Source organism: Pithys albifrons, chromosome 18, assembly GCF_047495875.1.
Source record: "Pithys albifrons albifrons isolate INPA30051 chromosome 18, PitAlb_v1, whole genome shotgun sequence".
NCBI lineage: Eukaryota > Metazoa > Chordata > Aves > Passeriformes > Thamnophilidae > Pithys > Pithys albifrons.
This window is the reverse complement of record NC_092475.1, coordinates 15,111,469-15,129,611: the sequence shown is the minus strand read 5'-3', so window position 1 is coordinate 15,129,611 and position 18,143 is coordinate 15,111,469. Positions and strand designations below refer to the sequence as shown.

Here is an 18,143-nt window from a genome sequence, read left to right as displayed (position 1 = left end):
ATGTGTCAGTGTCACCCTATTTTAGGTCCATGTCCTTACTCCTCCTTTCCTAATCACCTGGACATGATGCTGCCAGGCAGGTACAGGCTGTTCACCCTTCTTTACCTAAAACACATCAGCAGTTTTAATTTAAATCACTTAAATCTTTCCCAAGGTTGAAGAGAAAACTCTGTTAGTTTAGATGCAGGAGGGTTGGTGACCCCTGCACTTAAAAGCTTCAGCTTTTTGAATACAGTACTTTGGTCACTGTTGGAAAGTGAGAGACTGGGGAGGATCTCCAGGTAGAGGGAATTTCAGTATATCCCATCTCAGATTTTGAGCTGGGCTTCTGAGAGATATTCTTAAATGTGACCTGAGTTTTTAAATGAGCACAATCTGATGGGAGACAAGGAACCATTCCAGCCTTTCTGTGAAGCCAGAATCCTTTCAAACTGAGGAATTTGACAGACCTATCACAGGATAGTTGGGTTTGCAAGGGAGCTTTGGAGATCATCCAGCCAAACCCCTGTACCAAGGCAGGGTTACCTAGGGCATACTACACAGGAACACGTCCAGGTGCACCCAAAGAGGAAGACTCCATGTCCAGAGCTCTGCCGCCCTCCAGGAAAAGAAGTTCTTCCTCATTTTGAGGTGGAACTTGTGTTTTAGTTCGTGGCTATTGCTCCTTGTCCTGTCGCTGAGCACCACTGAACAGAGGCTGGGACCATCCTCTTGACACTTGCCCTTGAGAGATTTACATGTATTGATGAGATCCCCTCTCAGTCTCTTCTAGACTGTGTTCCAAGCATTTTTAAAATGCCTGAAAGCACTCGCTCTCTCAGCTTCCATCTGCTTCAAATGGCTAAGCCTGAAGCAAATCTTGTGTTTTAATAAGGGATTTTATAAAACAGGATGACAGTCTTGTATCTTAGACCTTCTGTGCTTCTTTGTAAATTTTATCGGTGAATGTTCTACTGCAGCCTGTAGTTACCCTCTGATGTCTGATTCTGCAGGTGCAATGTTAAATATTGTTCAGGATTCAGCATTGTTAGAAGCCATTGGCTGTCAGATGGAAACGGTGAGTTTTTTCTGTTTATTAAGTTGCCTGTTCAGAAAGAATATGTTTCTGTCTTTACCTGCTGAGGTTTGGTCATCTCCTGTACCTGAGAGCATCCTCTGGCATAGAGAACTCTAATCAGAGAACTCTGTTCACTCTAAGCCACCTTTCCCTTCGCAGAATGGTGGTGAGAACAACCTGTCCAAGAGCCACAGCCGCACCAACAGCGGCATCAGCACGGCGAGTGGCGGCAGCACCGAGCCGACGACGCCCGACAGCGAGCGGCCAGCACAGGCCCTCCTGAGGGACTATGGTGAGGATGGCTCTGGGAAACCCTGTCCTGTGCCAGGGGGCTGCCCCTGGGCTTTCCTGTTCTGGTGCTGGCTGATCCCTCAGTGTGCACAGTGTGAGCCCAGGGGACAGTCCCTCTGTGCACTGCGGTCTGTGCTCTGACTTGCCCATCCGGTGCCTGCTCTAATCTTACTAAAGGGCTCTTACTGTTTTCAGAATAACAGTGTCAAAGCTTATGAAAAAGGTGTTTGCAAACTGCTGTATTTTACTTATGTTTTCAAGACACTTAATTTTTGTCGGCAATAACAGGATAAATGTACATTAATTGCTTTGTTTTTTGTGGTGTCATTCCAAACCCTCACCTGACCTCTGCAGCACCTTTTCTTAAACCGCATTTAAAGAACTTTTGAGAGACTCTGGTTTTCACAGAGCAAGTAAGCAGAATGTTGGTGATGTTTCATTTATTATAACAAGAGAATTTAGTAATTAACTTCAGTTTGCTATGTCTTGTACTGTACATTATTGACTCTTTGTAGTAAAATCCATGTTTTTCTAAATCTGTGTGTGATAAGCTGATGAATGTCAAGATCCTGCAATTTCACTTGCTCCTCTGGCCTTCATCAGTTTAACTGATGCTGGCCAAGTAAATGTGAGAGCAAATCACCTTTATCTTATATTGTAGCCTAGGCTGACAATTCTGGCCTCTCCAACCAAAACTGTTTGGTGGTGGAGCTTTTATCTAGTTCTATAAATAGTGAGAGGAGGGAGATGAGCAGGAAAGGCTTCAGTACATTCTAGGGATTCATACAAACATTGGTGCTTTCCTTACAGGATTTGTTTGTTGGAAATGATAAAATTGCTAGTTTTCAGCACACCATTTGAATTGTGTGTTTAATTTGTGTGGGTTTTCACTGACAAGTGCTTGTGAAAATATTAATTTGGAGATTAAAAAGATCTTTTAAATATTTGATTTATTGAGTCTTCAGATCATGACATAACTTATGTAGTACATTAATTTTACTGGATTTTTTAAATTTCCTCTGTGCAGAAGGTTGTAAGCAATTCATGAATAGAATTTGTATTTCTACTGGATATTTCAAATAATTGAAAATTGAAAACAAGAGGGTCTATTGTTACTGTTCAGTCTTAGCAGACTCTTGAATCTGCTCCTGGTGTAACACTGGGCATAGCTCTTGAGTGTTTAATATGGTAATTTAAGTTTTGGGAAGGATATACCTAGTCATATTTCTCATATCTCCTAGTCATTGAGCAATTTTTTGTTTCTGTCATTAATTTACGTACTTCGGTTTTGACAAATACGTGTAGCATTTTTGTTCTAATACTTTGCAGTGAGAACAGCTGCTGCTACATAAAACATTTTCTATTTTTAATTTTGAGCTAAAGTTTCAAGGAAATGAAAAGCTGCAAATAATTTTGTCTTTCTTCAGCACTGATTCTTTCTTTATCTACATCTCTTAAAGTAGTGTAGGTTTTGATTAACACTAGATATGGAAAGAATGGTTAAATTCTGACACAGATATCTAAAAGTTCATGTGCTCTATTAGTTCATCAGTACAATTACTAATATTTAGTACACATTACCAAAGCCTAGCTTTTTCTGAGACTATAAGACATGACAGCAATATAAGTAAAACAGCAAAACCTGAAGGTGGCTGTCCTGCTGCCAAAATGCAGCAGAGCACTGGGACCATCCATTATTTTAAGAAAAGAATTTAATTGACCTAGCTGTTCTGAATGGGTTTGTGTAATTCCTGGAGTGTCCAGGAGAGAGTTAGTCTGTGCAAGTCACAAGATTTTGAGCCTGGGGGTTGGGTATGATTTATCCTATGTCTGTATTGTGGCTGCTTTGCCTTGTGCCTGTGCTTTGCTTATTGTCACTAACGCTTAGTTATTTTCCCTCCCTGTGGTGTGTGGGTTTGGGGTTATATCCTAGCTCTTCATACAGATACAGCTGCTGGACTGCTCATTCGCAGCATCCACCTGGTAACCCAAAGGCTCAACTCTCAGTGGAGGCAGGACATGAGTATCTCTCTGGCTGCCCTGGAGCTGCTCTCTGGACTGGCAAAGGTGAGAGGTGCAGTTTGGTGTGCTCTGGCCCCTTCTGACAGGGTGGTTGTGCTCCTGTTTGGATGGAAGTCATGCCACCAAACACATTTCTGTGCCTGAGTTTGTCAGCAAATACTCTGTTTGAATACCAGAAAAACCAGCACTGCCATTGTGAGTCATTTTCTCCCAGTGTAAATGCACTGTAGCTCAAAGGACCTGTGGCTTGGGAATGACTGCTGGCTGAAACTGCTGCTCAGGGTGGCTTGTTCAGACACAGGTGGCTCTGCTGCACGATTCTGGCAGGGTTTGTCGAGCTAGTTGGATGGCTCCTAACATTCCTCATGGATTCCCACGTGTGTCTGGCTTTGGGTTTTGTTCTGCTTTTTCATTCTGCTCAGTCTGCCATAGTAGGTTGCATAGTTGAGGAAAAATTGCCACTAAATTGGCAGTGTCAGTGTTGGGCCTTGGGCCATCAGCTCTCAGCCTCCCTTGTAAGCCATTTGCTGTGGCTTTGCTCAGTTGAGGCTGCTCTGTATACTTCCTTTGTAACCAAACTGGGAACCAAGAGGGTTTGGTGATGTAGTTGGCAGATTGCAAGTCTGCCAGGGAGTTAAACAGCTTCATTACCCTTCCTTCTTGTCCTGGAAATAGTTTTAGAGCGTGACAAAAGATTGAGTATTTCTAATATGAAGAGGCCACCTTCTTCAGAGCTTTATCTGCACATAGCTGCTTAATTCAACACAAATAACAACTAAAGCTACTAGGTGGGGGTGGGAGGATAATTGTTGAGAAGGAAAATGCCCTTTTTTTGTCTGAGGGCTCTTGTCCCCAGGCTGGACTTCATGGCCTTTGTTAAGCAAAAGTCTGGTGTTTTTACAGCAGTCATGATAACCTGGCGTGACAATTCAGGACTTCCTGTCATATTTCCATGGGAACTTGACAGATCTCTGTGAAATGTGTCCCAGGCACTTTTAGAGCATGAAGTCAGCACTGAGCTGTGTTGGACTGCTGCAGCAGCATGAACTAAAGAATGTGTTTGAAAGTGTTCTGCAATTAGTTAATGTATGTTATGGGATCTTATAGAGCATCATACAGAACCAGGAGTTCCTGCAGCTTGTGGGGTTAAGCCAGGCTATTCTTTTTTTTTTCCTTGCAAGGATATGGGAATGTGGAAATATATTATCTTTTCAAATGCCTCCCCAGCTTAATAATAAACACTGTATTTAATAATTCTCATGCAACTGAAGTAATTCTTCCCTGGGATTTCTTTCACCTTTATAACAAACTGGGTAGAAAGAAATCAGCTCTTCCTGCGGAACTGTAGCAGGGAACCTGTTCTGCTTGTGCCTTTGGAGGTGACAGTCCCAAAGCCCTTCTTAGGCTGGGACTGCCCTGACTTATGTCTGTTCAGCACCAGGTTGTCAGTGGGACTTGGAAAAGTCAAAAGTCTTGTGGCCTGCAAGAGTGCTGGTTCACAAACCTGCCTTTCATAAGCTCATCTTGAGGACACTGCTGTAGATCTTGGGCTTCTGAAGGATGTGCTGCCTCAATCCCAGGGCTGGGAGTTGTCACTCCCACCTGTGCAGTGCAGCTGCCTGGCTCCAGTGGGGCCCCAGCAAGCTCACCCACCTTCCTGCCCGGATGAAAGGGTGCACCTGAATGAGTAAAGCTTTACAGGGCATAGTCAGATGCTGCAGGTGTAAAAAATCCAGCTGTTCCTGTGCTGAGTCACAGGCTGGGAAGAAGAGAGAAGAGAAATTCAGTTCTTGAGTCTTTTAATGCAAATTGTCATGACTGTGCTAGACCATCTGGTCTGGAGCCTGGCTTCCTGCAACCCTGAGCTGGGAGAGAAGAGGGTTGTTGGAGTGAGTTTTGGGGAATTGGTTACAGGGTTTTTATCAGCCTGCTTGTCTGAGAATGGCTTTCCTGTCCCTGTTCCTACTGGTGAAAGTTACTCTGCTGAGAGCATGTCTAGGGGAAAGTTACCTGAGCAGAATGAAGTCCTGTGAAAGGGAGACTTGGCAGTGAGTGGCTTCTTGAGGATACACAATGGGTTGCTAGAACTGAAGAAGCATTTGCTGAAAATAAATTTCCAATACTGCAAATTCAGCTTGTTTGGTTTCTTATCAAACCACATTGGTGCCACTCTTGTCTTGGAAACCAAGCCATGCGATGGGGTGGCGCCTCAGTGCAGCATTTCTTTCCACTTAAATAATTGTACCCACAATTTTAAAGCTGTAATCATAGAACAGCTCAAATGCTTATTCCTATTTCTTAAAACTGCATTGAATGTTTTCCAAAGCTTGTTTGTGCTCTGGGGGTTCTCACTCGTCCTTGCCCGCGCAGGTGAGGGTGGCGGTGGAGCCGTGCGACCGGCGCCGGGCCATCAGCTCCGTGTGCAGCTACATCGTGTACCAATGCAGCCGCCCCGCGCCGCTGCACTCCCGGGACCTGCACTCCATGATCGTGGCTGCCTTCCAGTGCCTCTGCGTGTGGCTCACCGAGCACCCCGACATGCTGGATGAGAAGGTGGGCTGGGTTTGGCTTTGGTTTTAACTGGGCCTCCGTTTAGCAGGCTCAGGGAATCTACATAGATTTGGAGAGACAGGTGTCACCTGACCTAAGGAAGCAAAGGAATATTTCATACCAGATGACACAAACCTGAGACATAAATACAGTAGAGTAGGAGTGTTCTCTCAGTTCCATCCTGTCTGCAGTGGAGACAGGACACGCTGCCGCTGTCCTGCTGAGGTGGGCCCTGCTGCTGCCGCCACTACTTCACATTTTGTTTTAGTTCAGGGAAGTAGAAACATTTTATTGTTATTCTTTCTGTTCTTTGCTGAGGTGCTTTATGAATCTAGAGTAATGAAATCTGGTTTTGGTGGGAGGTAGAAAATTGTTGTTATATCTAACTTGTGTAAGTGTGTGTTATATTGTAGTTTTCTTTTAATTTTCCCTTTTCTGTATAAATATATGTAGTTAGTTTAAGTTTAAACTATTTTGAGTTTTCAGTGTTTTTTCCTTTCTCCTTTTTCTCGGTGCAGGAGGGAAGGGAAACTGACACTGTATTGTGCAGTTGGCATTTTGCTAGCTCAACCCAAGACAGAAGGTCCAGCACTGCAATTTTAATGCCTTCCATGCCCAAGCTGTCCATTCTTGATACTTGAAAATAGTGTGGTTTTCATAGGAATTTCAAAACTAGTTTCTGTGCAAAGTCCTGAATTTCAGCTCCTCCTCTTTATTCAGGGATAACGGTTTTGCCTTTAAAATTATCTTTATAGTTCTAAGAATGTCTCAATCTTTCTTCTTGTTTTGTGAAACTGGAAAAGGAGAGGAAAAACCTGGAAAGAAACAGAAAAAGAGAAATGTGGAAATGAATGGGGCACATATGGCTACCTGCTGCAGGTAGCCATGACTCTTCTCATTTCTTAGGTCTTACCTGACAAAAGCATCTTCTGGACTTAACAGAATTCCTCTGATGCTAATATTTGATAGTTTGTTTCACCAAGAAATCAGTTTTCTAGAAACTGAGCAAAGCACAGCTCACTCTAAGGTGGAATTTGCTTGGGAAGCTTGAGAAGACCATGATGAGCTTATGGTTTTTCCAATTACTTCTGCCCTGCTGCTTAAAAAAAATTAAAATTTGAGTGCATATTTTCATTGTTGGTCTCATTTCAGAGCCAACTTAGTGATCTTTCTCTATTTTTACAGATGTTTATGTATTGTGTAATATTTTGATAGTTTTAGATAGAACATTATGTATCTTTATGTTTTATGTATTCTATAACATATTGAAAGATATATGTTTTTAAAAGACCAGAATTGAAAACCCACAAGCAGGACTTTATTTAGAGATACTTTCTGCGTGTGCTTTGGGTTACTGGCATGGCAATAGGTGAGTAGGACAGGATGGATTCCCTGGATGTGGCACAGCATGGGTTTAAATCAGTTGCATAATGCCTTATTTCATTTCATTAGGGTCTTGTTTTGTTTCAGTTGCCTCTGTCAGGAGACAGTGTTACGCACTGTGTGTGTTCTGTACTGGACACTGAGTAGCTCATTGTGAGTCACGATAGTCAGATGGGAACCCTTCCCTGTGTTTGCAGGTATTAGAAATGCAGCTTGCCAGGTGCCTCCCCTATATTTGCTTTGAATGTCACCTGCTTTGTTGCCAGCCAACACTGTGAACTCTGCTGCACTTCTTTGTGGCCACTGTTTGCAGCTCAGTGCTGGTTAATTTTGCTGTGTCATGAAACTTTGATTTTTCATCTTCACCTCTTGTTCTGTACCCATGATGACTATAAGAGAGGAGAGAGGCTGACACAGAACCCTGTCTGGTCTGTGCTGATACAAACTGACCACTTCTATTCAGTTGTAGCCTCTCATTTATTCAGTAGAATGCTTTCCTTGTTACTCTGTAGTTTGGGCCATGAGATCTGAACCTTTGTTGCAGCAATCCATATATTTCAAGAAATGATTTTATGTACAGCAGTTGTGAGTCATACCTGTGTCTCTGCTGAGCATTGGCCCCTCCTGTAATAGATTTGCTGAAGCTTTTATAGTGTACTTTTAGAATATTCCTATTCTTCTCTTGATGAATTAGATACTGTGATATATTTTACTAATGAAAGCTGTTGGCAATTGATAGATTTGGAAAAGGATTTCTTGCAATTTTCCAGATGAGTTCATTCTTAATGTGCTTAGAACGTAAAAGTTCTGCAGAGTCACAGAAATACATTTATTGTTTCCATTTTTCAGTTGCATTCATAATAGCCCTCTTGGCAATTTGGTACATATATAATAGAATATATTGTGTGTATTTGTTCATTCAAAGGACTTTTTACCATTAGGATACAAACTAAGTAGACATCTATAGATGGAGAAAATATCAGTTCTGTAGCAAGTGTGATCTTACTCAAACAGTGTTAGAATAATGTTCTGTGTTTATTTCTGAGATCGTATTACCAGCAGTGCTTTATTTAATGATGTGTCACCGTTTCCCTGAGGTCTTGGAGACATTTGTTGGATTGCTTCTGCTTTAAGGTGGTTCCTCTTGTGTTTTAGGATTGTTTGAAAGAGGTACTGGAGATTGTAGAGCTTGGCATTTCAGGGAGTAAATCCAAAAACAGTGAACAGGAGGTGAAGTACAAAGGAGACAAGGAGCCAAACCCTGCATCCATGAGGGTGAAGGATGCTGCTGAAGCGACACTAACGTGGTATGTAATTAATGTTCAGTCTTCCCTAGACTCAGGGTGTTAATTAGGAGTTCCCAGCTGGTGATCTCTGTAGCAAGAGCATTTGAGAGGTTAGGCAGAAGCTCCCTTGCCCTTTGGGCAGAGCTGTAAGTGTGCCCTGCCTTCCATCTCTCCCTTGTCCCACTGCAGGTGTTAACAGAAGAGAGATCCCTCCTGCCTGCTCTGTTCCTGTACAACAAACCACAGCCCCTGCAGCTGCCCTGGGTTCTGTTCTGGGCCAGGCCTCTCTGCAGGCAGCAGTTCCCTCTCTTGCCCACTTGCCCCAGTGATCCTGTCCTTTCATTCCCCCTTCTCTCGACCTGACAGCACACTGTGCCCACCCTGACTGGGGAAGTGATGGGCCCTGGGTGTGACAGCAGGAGTGGCACGTGCAGCAGGTGGAGCTGGAGCAGGATGGGATGGCTTCCTGCCCACAGCACTGGGGCTGCTTCCCATATTTGAGAGATTGTGCTGGAAACACAGTAACAGATAATGTGTGGGTTGGGGAGGGGAAGCACAGAGAGGAAAATTGGGATTTGCTCCAGAGAAGTTGGAAGGCACTGTGGTATGTGCTGAGCATCATGATGGTAGACAGGACAGATTGAGGATGGGGAGGATAAATATGTTTTGCAAAAGGTGATAGCAGCTTTCTTTCTTGCTTTGCTCTGCAATCCAACTGTTATGTTACTGTTAGTAAAAACAACTGTCTAATTTCAAAGGAAAAGCAGCTACTCCTTGGAACTTGTGGGGAAAACCTTTATTGTTGCTTAAAAGTGTTTCTTTTCATTTAGGGAGAGAAAACTATCTGTTTTCAGGGTAAAGTGGAAAAGTGTGTGGGGAGGACTTCACTGAACTTACTTTTGGTCTAGGTGCTGGAGTTAAGAGTAAACTCCTGACTTAGATCATGATCTTCAGCCTCACACTGGATGACTCTCATTAGTGGTTCCTGCCATAGAAATTTTCAATTTCTGGTACTGTCAGGTAGATCCTGTACAACTTTTGATGATTTAAACTGATGCTCCCAGGAGCCTCCCAAGACCATGCCTCCAAGGAGGTGGGCACAGTTGGGCCACACGTGGAGACTTCCTTCCAGGGAAGGTGGTCATCTGTGGTGGTCACACTTGTGTGATCCTGGACCTTTCAGGGTCTTAATCCCTTGAAGAATTTTAAGTTACTGAAATCTGTAATTGAAGACAGCAAAGGCAATCATAACTAATGCACTGCCATGTCTGGTATGAGATGGCTAAAGTATGGATGATTGGAGAAGTAAATCTTTGAAAAATGAACATAAAGCTGTGGAAGGGTACAGGTTTTCATGCTTTAAATCAAGTCTTCGTATTTTTACAACCCAGGTTATAAAGAAACATGTTCTGTAGGCAGAGTACCCTTCTTTGTAGGTTTTCATGCATGTTTTCTGAAGTTACTGGTTGTTTTAAAACAAGCTGATGGGCAAGGGTAGGTGTGCTGCTAGTTAGAGTAGCTGCTAGGTCAAGATACAGATGAAGAATGAGTGAAGGTTTTTGCTTAGATGGAAGAGTTCGTTGTCTTAATCTCTCATAATGCTCAACTCTTTTCTCACTTGCAGCATTATGCAGTTACTTGGAGCATTTCCTTCTCCCAGTGGTCCTGCTTCTCCTTGCAGCCTGGTGAATGAAACCACGTTAATTAAGTATTCCCGTCTCCCCACCATAAACAAGCACAGCTTCCGTTACTTCGTGTTGGATAACAGTGTCATCCTGGCCATGCTGGAGCAGCCTCTAGGCAATGAGCAGAGTAAGTTCAGACTTCCCATTTCCTTCTTCCTCTGGTTAAAACTCTTTGTACAGAGCTACAAAACAAAGGTACTTTCTGAAGTGTGTCGTACTTTTCAGGGGCTTACCTGTTGGTGGGTGTGTACACTGAGCACAATTGCTCAGAGTTGAAGGGATGGGAATAACTTTAATGCCACTGAGAGTCAAACATGCACAAGCCCACCCACATGGCTCATGCAGTTGTCCAAGTGTTTCACCCAGTTAGATTGGATACTTGCTGCTGACTGCCATTGAAACAATGGGTGATGGACAAAAGCAATAGCATCATAGTTTGAAATATTCCTTGTCCATAAAAGAATGAAAATGTAAAGAGTATGGGAGACTTGATAGGGATAAGTGCTCAACACATGGTTGGTGTGTCTCCTTTATACTTGCACCATTGCTGTTGCCTCCTTTAGACCTCCTGTTACTGCATGTTTCTGTGGGTACTTTCAGCTCAGGTGGTTTTAGGTGCTGGGAAGCTGTGACAACTTTCCAATGTCCATCCTGTTCTCTCAGCAACACCTTCTGCAAAAGAGATTTGTCACAGGGTGTTGGCTTTCACAGCGAAATCTAACTTGGTTCAGCATCATAGACTTTGGCCATTGAGAATTTGTATTACAGAAATCTGGTATTAAATTAAATGTTGCTTGGAACTGAGTAACTGATCCCCCTGTAAGTCTTCAAGTGTCATGGCATTACCCATGATACCTCAGTTTAAGACTAACCTATGTTAAATCTGTCACATTTTCCTCATCTATGGACAGGATAGGGCCTAGATTCTAGTCTTGAAAACAGAAATTGCACAGAACTGCATGAACTGGCTCAGAAGGTGTTATTTCTTGAATTGTGGTCCAGAGTGCTCTGACCTCATTGAGAATGACTGAGTAGATCTTGCAGGGAGCTCTGATGATGGGGGCCATTGCCACACATCCACCCCTAGTCTGTGTTGGAGCAAGTGTGCTCCTGAGTGGAATGGATTGGAGCATGCAAGAATAGCTAAGCAATTCCCATCCTCACTCTGCCTCTGCTAAGTGCATTACTGAGGAATCCTGTAAAGCTATTAGAATCACAAATTAGATTATCTTTTCTTGCTGTGCCTAACTTGCTTAGAAATCCCCTTTGAATTACAGGATTAATTGCAATAATGCATGAGTACGTCAGGTCACTTCTGAGGCAGATCACTGCAGAGAATGACTCTGGGAAGCTGGTTCTGGTGGTCTCTGTGTGTGCTTATGTAGCTGTGCTGCACCCTGTACTTCCCATGAAATACTGGAGAAGGAACAGAAATCTGCTAGTTATCTGATGAGCCAGTTTGTGGTTTATGTGCACAAAAGATAAATGCAATTACCTTTAGGAAGAAAAGCTGTAGAACTATGAGGATCTCTCATCTAAGGTGACAAATCAGTGGCCTTTTAGATCTCAAAGCCTGAACTCCCTGCAGTGTTAAAACCGTCATTGTGTCAGTAGAAAGGCACCTCAGGACTCTGCATTCTGACCTCCTGTTCTAAACAAGGCCAGGACAGTGCAGCCTGCTGTTGTCCAAGTAGGTCTTGCAAACCTGTGAGGACAACTTCTTTGTTCCTTGTGGTGAAAAATTTTCTGTGATGTGGAGTCAGAATCTTCCCCAATCTTTGTTTGACTGTTGTCCTTCCACTGTTCTTACTGCTGCTATTTGTGAGGAGCCTTTGCAGAAGGTCATGGAAGCATCATGGAATCTGTCTCCATATGGTCGTTGTCTCACCTGAACAGGCAGCAACTGGACAATCTTCTTTGGTTTCCTGGAGATAATTTGGAGAGAAACTGTGATCTGCATGAATTTGGGTGAAAGTTACTTTTAATGATGAAACTGAGCTGGCAACTGCTGAACAGACCACTGTTCAGTAGACTAACACTTCCCTGCTGCAGAGAGGAGGTTTGCTTGCCTCTCACCAGGAATTGTCTCCAGGGTCAGGGAGGAGTTAACCTTGAGAGCAAGACCTCTGCCATCACGCCTGCATTTCCTGTTAAATGATTACACGGTGAGCTGTTTACAGTATCTGATGTGTTACTCTCTTAACCCTTGTGTTTTGCAGATGACTCTTTCCCCTCTGTCACCGTTTTGATCCGTGGGACATCTGGAAGATTTGCATGGGCCCAGCAACTCTGTCTTTTACCAAGAGGAGCTAAAGCAAATCAAAAGGTCTCTATCAAAGCCCGTAAAGAAATCTTTAACTTAGAGATGTTCAGCAGAAATTCCACTAAAGTGAGACAGCCCCCCAGAGCTGGTGATTTTACGTTAAGGCTGAGCTACGGGGCCTGTAGCTGTAGGTAATGTGCCACCACATCTCTGGTGACTCTTTACCACTCATGATTAATATTAACTGCAGGCTGTGAAAATGCTGTTGCCTTCTAGACTTGCCTATGGGGAGGGGGCATTCTCTTTGTTTTGTTTTGTTTTCTTCCTGAAAGCATCTTCTGAAGTGATGGGGTAAGGCACGGTGTGTTTAGTGTGTAGGTGTGTGTTGGTTCTGGTTTTCAGACGTCAGGCAAAGTCCTTGCAGCAGAGGGAGTGAAGTCTGAAGGCATAGAATGCAGTGCTGCAGGGAGAACAGCTCCTTCAGCTGTGAAGCCTGATGTTGCAAAGAGGGCTGTAAACCTGCTGTGAGAGACTTATCCAGATGGACTCTGGAACAGGTCTAGAGAGGAATACTGGAAAAGTACCCCAGTCTCATTTTACAGTAAAATTTCTTGCTGTCTGTCTGTGAATTTCTCCAAATCTACATTTTTCACATGACCCTTGGTAGAATAAAGATAGTGATGTAGCTGAAATGAGGGCTCATCAGTCTCAGCTGGCATGTTCATGTTGGGTGAGTGTGGTCTCTGGGATGTGTCTGGAGCTGTGCTGGCCTTGGCACTGAGGTGCCCCATGGCCAAACAGGGTCAGTCCAGGGGGGCTACCTCATACACTAAAGGACAAGCCATGACTTGACTGATCTCCTGCCAGTTTTAAGGGAACTTCTCCAACTTGAAGGCATTCTATAAGTTCAGTGTTAATAGGTTTGCCCTTTTGAAATGTAATTGGAAGTAAAAAAACTTATGAAACAGCACTCAAAATGCAATGAAAGGTCTTGCTTGCTTGGGCCTTATGCACTTGTAAACCTGCACCTAGACCTTTTATTGCTGTCCTTGGTAGCTGGAAGTTTGGACTTGCACATTGACAGTATGGAACATAATGTAGTAGCAATGTCAGAATTGCATCATGATCCTTGATGTCAGCCCTTCAGATGTTCTGGCAGTGGATCTCCCTCCTGACCCACAGCATTGCTGCTCTCTTTGAGGCCTTGCCTTGTTGTGACCATCATAGTGTCAGGAGGGTTGAAATGGGGCTTCTTAAACACTTGCCAGCTTTTGCTCAATACACTTAGAATGGACTGAAAAAGAGATGTTGCCATGTAAGCTTGCCATTTTTATTGGGATTTGCAAATGCTTAGAGATTAGATGGTAAGCAGGGTTCATAGGTTCCAAAATGGGCAGAATTGTGTCTTTCAAAAATATACAGTCACATTTTTAATACAAGTCTATTATTTTAAAGTACTTAATGTTTTTTAATTATGGTGCTCACTAATACTTTAGTGTAGTTCTGGTGGGAGGGGAGAGGGTATGTTTTTCTTCTGTTGTAATAAAGTATTGTCTAGTGATAGGATACTTTGAATGTAAAAACAATCTCCTTTATTTGTCAGACATTTGTACCAGAACCTCGACCGGCTCCGAAGAATGATGTTGGGTTGAAGTACAGTGTGAAACATCGCCCGTTCCCTGAAGAAGTGGACAAGATTCCTTTTGTGAAAGCTGACTTGAGTATTCCTGATTTACATGAAATTGTGAACGAGGAAGTGAGTAACTGGCTTGATTTTGTTCTTGGGGGTTTGACTCATGAGTCATGCACTAATGTCTTACTGTAATTAGTTTTACTCTTTAGCTTGTCTAATTTCATATTAATGCAAAGTAATGAAATCCGTGCACCTCTCCAGGAAGATGGCAGTGCTTTGGATGTGTTTTTTGGGAGGCACTGCTCAACATGCTTTAATAATTATCCTAATATCCTGGTATTGAGCGAAGCAATGACTTGCATTTTGTTGCTTCTTCTGGGGAAATGGAGAGGGGGCTTTTATGAGACCTGGAGATAAAAAGAGCCTGTATGTCTCAAATATTTTGAAGTTTCAGGGAGTCTAATCTGTTTTGGTTTCTGTTTACCTGAATGGGAGAAGCATTGGCTGATACTGGATATTTGCAGCAGCTGTCCTATGCAAACAGGGTGTTCAGATGTTCACTTTCTAGTGTTGCAAGGTCTTGTTGATATGTTTTTGTAACCATCCTAGTGGTGGATTGCAACTGCTGCTGTGCCTGTGACTTAGAGCCTTCCCAAGGGATGGAACTGTTTCCTTGGTGGCTCGTGGTGGGTTTGGTGCACTCAGCAGCTCACACAGGGGTTTTTATCCAGCTTGAAGAGCGCCATGAGAAGCTGAGGAATGGCATGGCCCAGCAGATTGTCTTTGAGACCTCCATAGATCAGAGGAGTGAGGAGGAGTGGCGGAAGAAGAGCTTCCCTGACCCCGTGACGGAGTGCAAGCCGCCGCCTCCCGCGCAGGAGTTCCAGACCGCGCGCCTGTTCCTCTCACACTTCGGGTTCCTCTCGCTGGAGGCACTGAAGGTGACCTTGGTGTGCAGGGTGTGCACAAGCCATCACATGCACACCTGAAACAGTTCCCACAGCTTGTGTCAGGGTTTGGGGTGGTGCTTGAAGACATTCTGACACATGACTGCCATGGAAGTTCTGCTGCAGAGATGGTTATGCTGAAGTGCTTTAGTCATACATAGACACTTGGGAGTACGTAGTGGATGTAGAGGTTTCTTTCTAAAGTTAAAATAAGAATTTATAGAGATGATCCATATTCTTAATTTGAAATTTGGCCTCTTACCTGTGGATGCTCCTTTCATTTGTTGCTCATCCTTCCAGGAAGCTGTCAACAAAAGGAGACTACTGAGCATTGGCAAAAATTATGTTTGAAAGTGCTCATTATTTTACATATTGTTGGTATTTTAGTAAATATGAAACTGCATGTGTGCTTATGTGCATAGCTGTGATATTTTGAAAGCATCTGCTACATTTGTTGTGTACTCTTCTAGAGGAAAATATCGTGTCAGTTTCAGTGGCAAAATACCATTTTTGTTTAACTAGAGTAGAATGCAACAAATTGTCAACCTCTTATGCTTGCTGTTACTCATTTACAGTAACAGGATTATATTCCATCAGAAATTTGTGTGTGATTTTGCTCTTAGAGAAGGGAAATTGTCTTTTTATATTTTAGTGGATGGCTATTCAAGCCACAAAGACCTTTGAGTTAAGAAAGATTCTTCTTTTTAAGCTGTTGAATTCTGTTTATTGGGCAGGAACCTGCTAACAGTCGTCTACCTCCTCACCTGATTGCACTTGACTCTGCACTTCCTGGGTTTTTTGATGACCTTGGCTACTTGGATTTGCTACCTTGTCGTCCTTTTGATACTGTTTTCATTTTCTACATGAAAGCAGGCCAGAAAACGAGCCAGGAGGTGAGTGGAAGTGTAGGGTGCCAGCTAGTCCACACTGTCTTGTTTCTAGTACTTCTCAAGTGAGTAAAGCATCACTGCTAGTGATTAGCATGGAAGTGCCACAATCCATGTGTGCTCAAGTGCATACTCTCTTCATCTGCAGGCTGAAGTACAGTGCTCACATGTAGGATTAATGTGACACTTAATAATTTTTTAAAAATATATGAAAATATTAATAGTATTTTTATTATGTGTTTGGTCCTTATTGTCCTTATTTGTGGACTTCACAGATTCGGATCAGAAAAGCATTTCAGCTTTGTTGGCTCAGCTTGCAGGGAACGTTGCAGGTTTTTTCCAGCATTGTGCAATGTCAGGATAGTTTGGTTTCATTCTAAAGTTAAACACTTGTCAAAGGAATGAAAAACTTCCTGCAAGTAGGAAAGTTTATTGCTTTGTAAGTCTTTACATTATACTATTTAGATTCAAAGGCAATTAGGTTAATCAGGTTAATTTGTGCTATTCTGAAGTGGAACTTCTTTGTGACCTAGAAACTTGCTGGGAGCGTTTCTGGGCTCATTAGAGAAGGTGCTTCTCCAGTACCTTCTCACTGCATTCATAATTCTCTCAGTAAAGAGCTGAAGCTGACTGCCATAATAAATCGTGGTGCCACCTCGTGTCACTGTGGATGCACAGTTGACAGAACACCTTCTGCTTCTGTGTGGGGCACAACTCAATTCCTGAAACCAGGATGATGCTGTTTGTGAGTGTTCAAGTTGAAGGTCAGAGTAGCCAGTACAGTGTTTTCATCTGCAAAGTCAGCTATGGAGCAAGACACACTAGGTTTGCCTTTGAGCTGAGCTGTGCTCTTGCTGAGCTAGCAGGATGTTTGCATGCTCTTATGGAGCTCTTATGTCTTCTAAACCCCACTTACCCTGTCTTGTTCTGATGCACAGCCATGACTTCAGTGTGCTCAGTAACGAGGATTGATAAGGGTGTTTGAATGCAGTGTGTCCAGTCACTGCTGAACACTGTGCAGAGCACTGGGAGGGGGTGTCAGGACCACGTGGCTGCACGAGCCTCCAGCCTGGAAGCTTCTCTTCCAGCACCTATCCCCGCAGTTTCTTTTTTGCTGGGGCTTGTGTCCTGGTGTTCTGCCCCTGCACAAACCAAAATCATTGATGCTTATGCCACAACACACATTCCTGTACAGCCCAGAAAGGATGGGTGCATTGTCTGTTCCACCAACCTCAATGGTTGTGGTACCCACATCAGAAATCACCTGTGTCCCTGTGTGCTGTTTGGGGAAGGACTCAACTCTCACTTGGTCATAATGAGATAAAAATTGCCATCAGGTGTGGAGACATGCCAGATCTCTGTCAGAAGTAGGATTAAAGTTTAAAGTGAACACTGCAGTGTGCTGTTTGATTAGAGTGCACACTCAATGCTGCTGAAAATTATTTTGGAAAATGTTTCATAATTTCATGTGCCATGATGCCTGCCCTCTAAATTGCTGTATGTCATGTACAGGTAAGTAGTGAAGAAAGTACCTTTTTCCTCAAATTTCATCTCAGTTTAACAGTGAAAATTTCCCAGAATACCCTCATGTTGCCTTTGGTACTAATGCAGATTCTGCACTGAACACTGTGTTTTGTTCCTGATGAGTGGCTGAGTCTCAGAATTGCAGTTTCCAGCAGTTTGATTCACTGTTCTACAGGCTTTGAAAATTCTGGCAGAAAGTCAAGTTGGTTGAATAGGACATGGCCCAGCAGTATAGGAGGGTGCTGGGCAGCAGGGAGTAGTGTCCACATAGACAGTTTGGGGTTCCATGCTTGTTCTGTAGCTGTATTTGGGCAAAACTGTGTTGATAACAAAATATGTTAATTAAAAAGCTGTGGAGGAAGAGACCTGTTTCCTGCTCCGCTACCAACATGGTGTTGCTGGTTGTTTCAGATCCTGAAGAACATGGAGTCTTCCAGAATTGTTCAGCCCCACTTCCTGGAGTTCTTGCTGTCTCTTGGCTGGTCTGTGGATGTTGGGAAGCACCCTGGGTGGACTGGTCACGTCTCAACAAGCTGGTCAATCAACAGCTGCAACAGTGATGAAGAGGGACCTGAACAAGGTAAGACATAGTAAACGGTGTAATAATAAATTAAA

At 43.3% G+C, this 18,143-nt stretch overlaps 1 protein-coding gene across 4 annotated transcripts in view; it reads left to right on the top strand.

Moving 5' to 3' along the window:
- RALGAPB (Ral GTPase activating protein non-catalytic subunit beta) overlaps nt 1-18,143 on the top strand; it is a 65,759-nt gene that overhangs the window by 34,968 nt on the left and 12,648 nt on the right. For 2 of the 4 annotated variants that reach the window (XM_071572584.1, XM_071572582.1), the window contains 11 exons: nt 993-1,057; nt 1,217-1,349; nt 3,294-3,415; nt 5,741-5,923; nt 8,459-8,610; nt 10,214-10,401; nt 12,494-12,600; nt 14,141-14,293; nt 14,902-15,111; nt 15,852-16,010; nt 17,940-18,108. In XM_071572584.1, the coding sequence (XP_071428685.1) occupies nt 993-1,057; nt 1,217-1,349; nt 3,294-3,415; nt 5,741-5,923; nt 8,459-8,610; nt 10,214-10,401; nt 12,494-12,600; nt 14,141-14,293; nt 14,902-15,111; nt 15,852-16,010; nt 17,940-18,108 (1,641 nt within the window). Of the gene's footprint in view, nt 1-992; nt 1,058-1,216; nt 1,350-3,281; nt 3,416-5,740; nt 5,924-8,458; nt 8,611-10,213; nt 10,402-12,493; nt 12,601-14,140; nt 14,294-14,901; nt 15,112-15,851; nt 16,011-17,939; nt 18,109-18,143 lie in introns of all 4 variants that reach the window. The other 2 variants (XM_071572583.1, XM_071572581.1) reach the window with 1 other exon arrangement.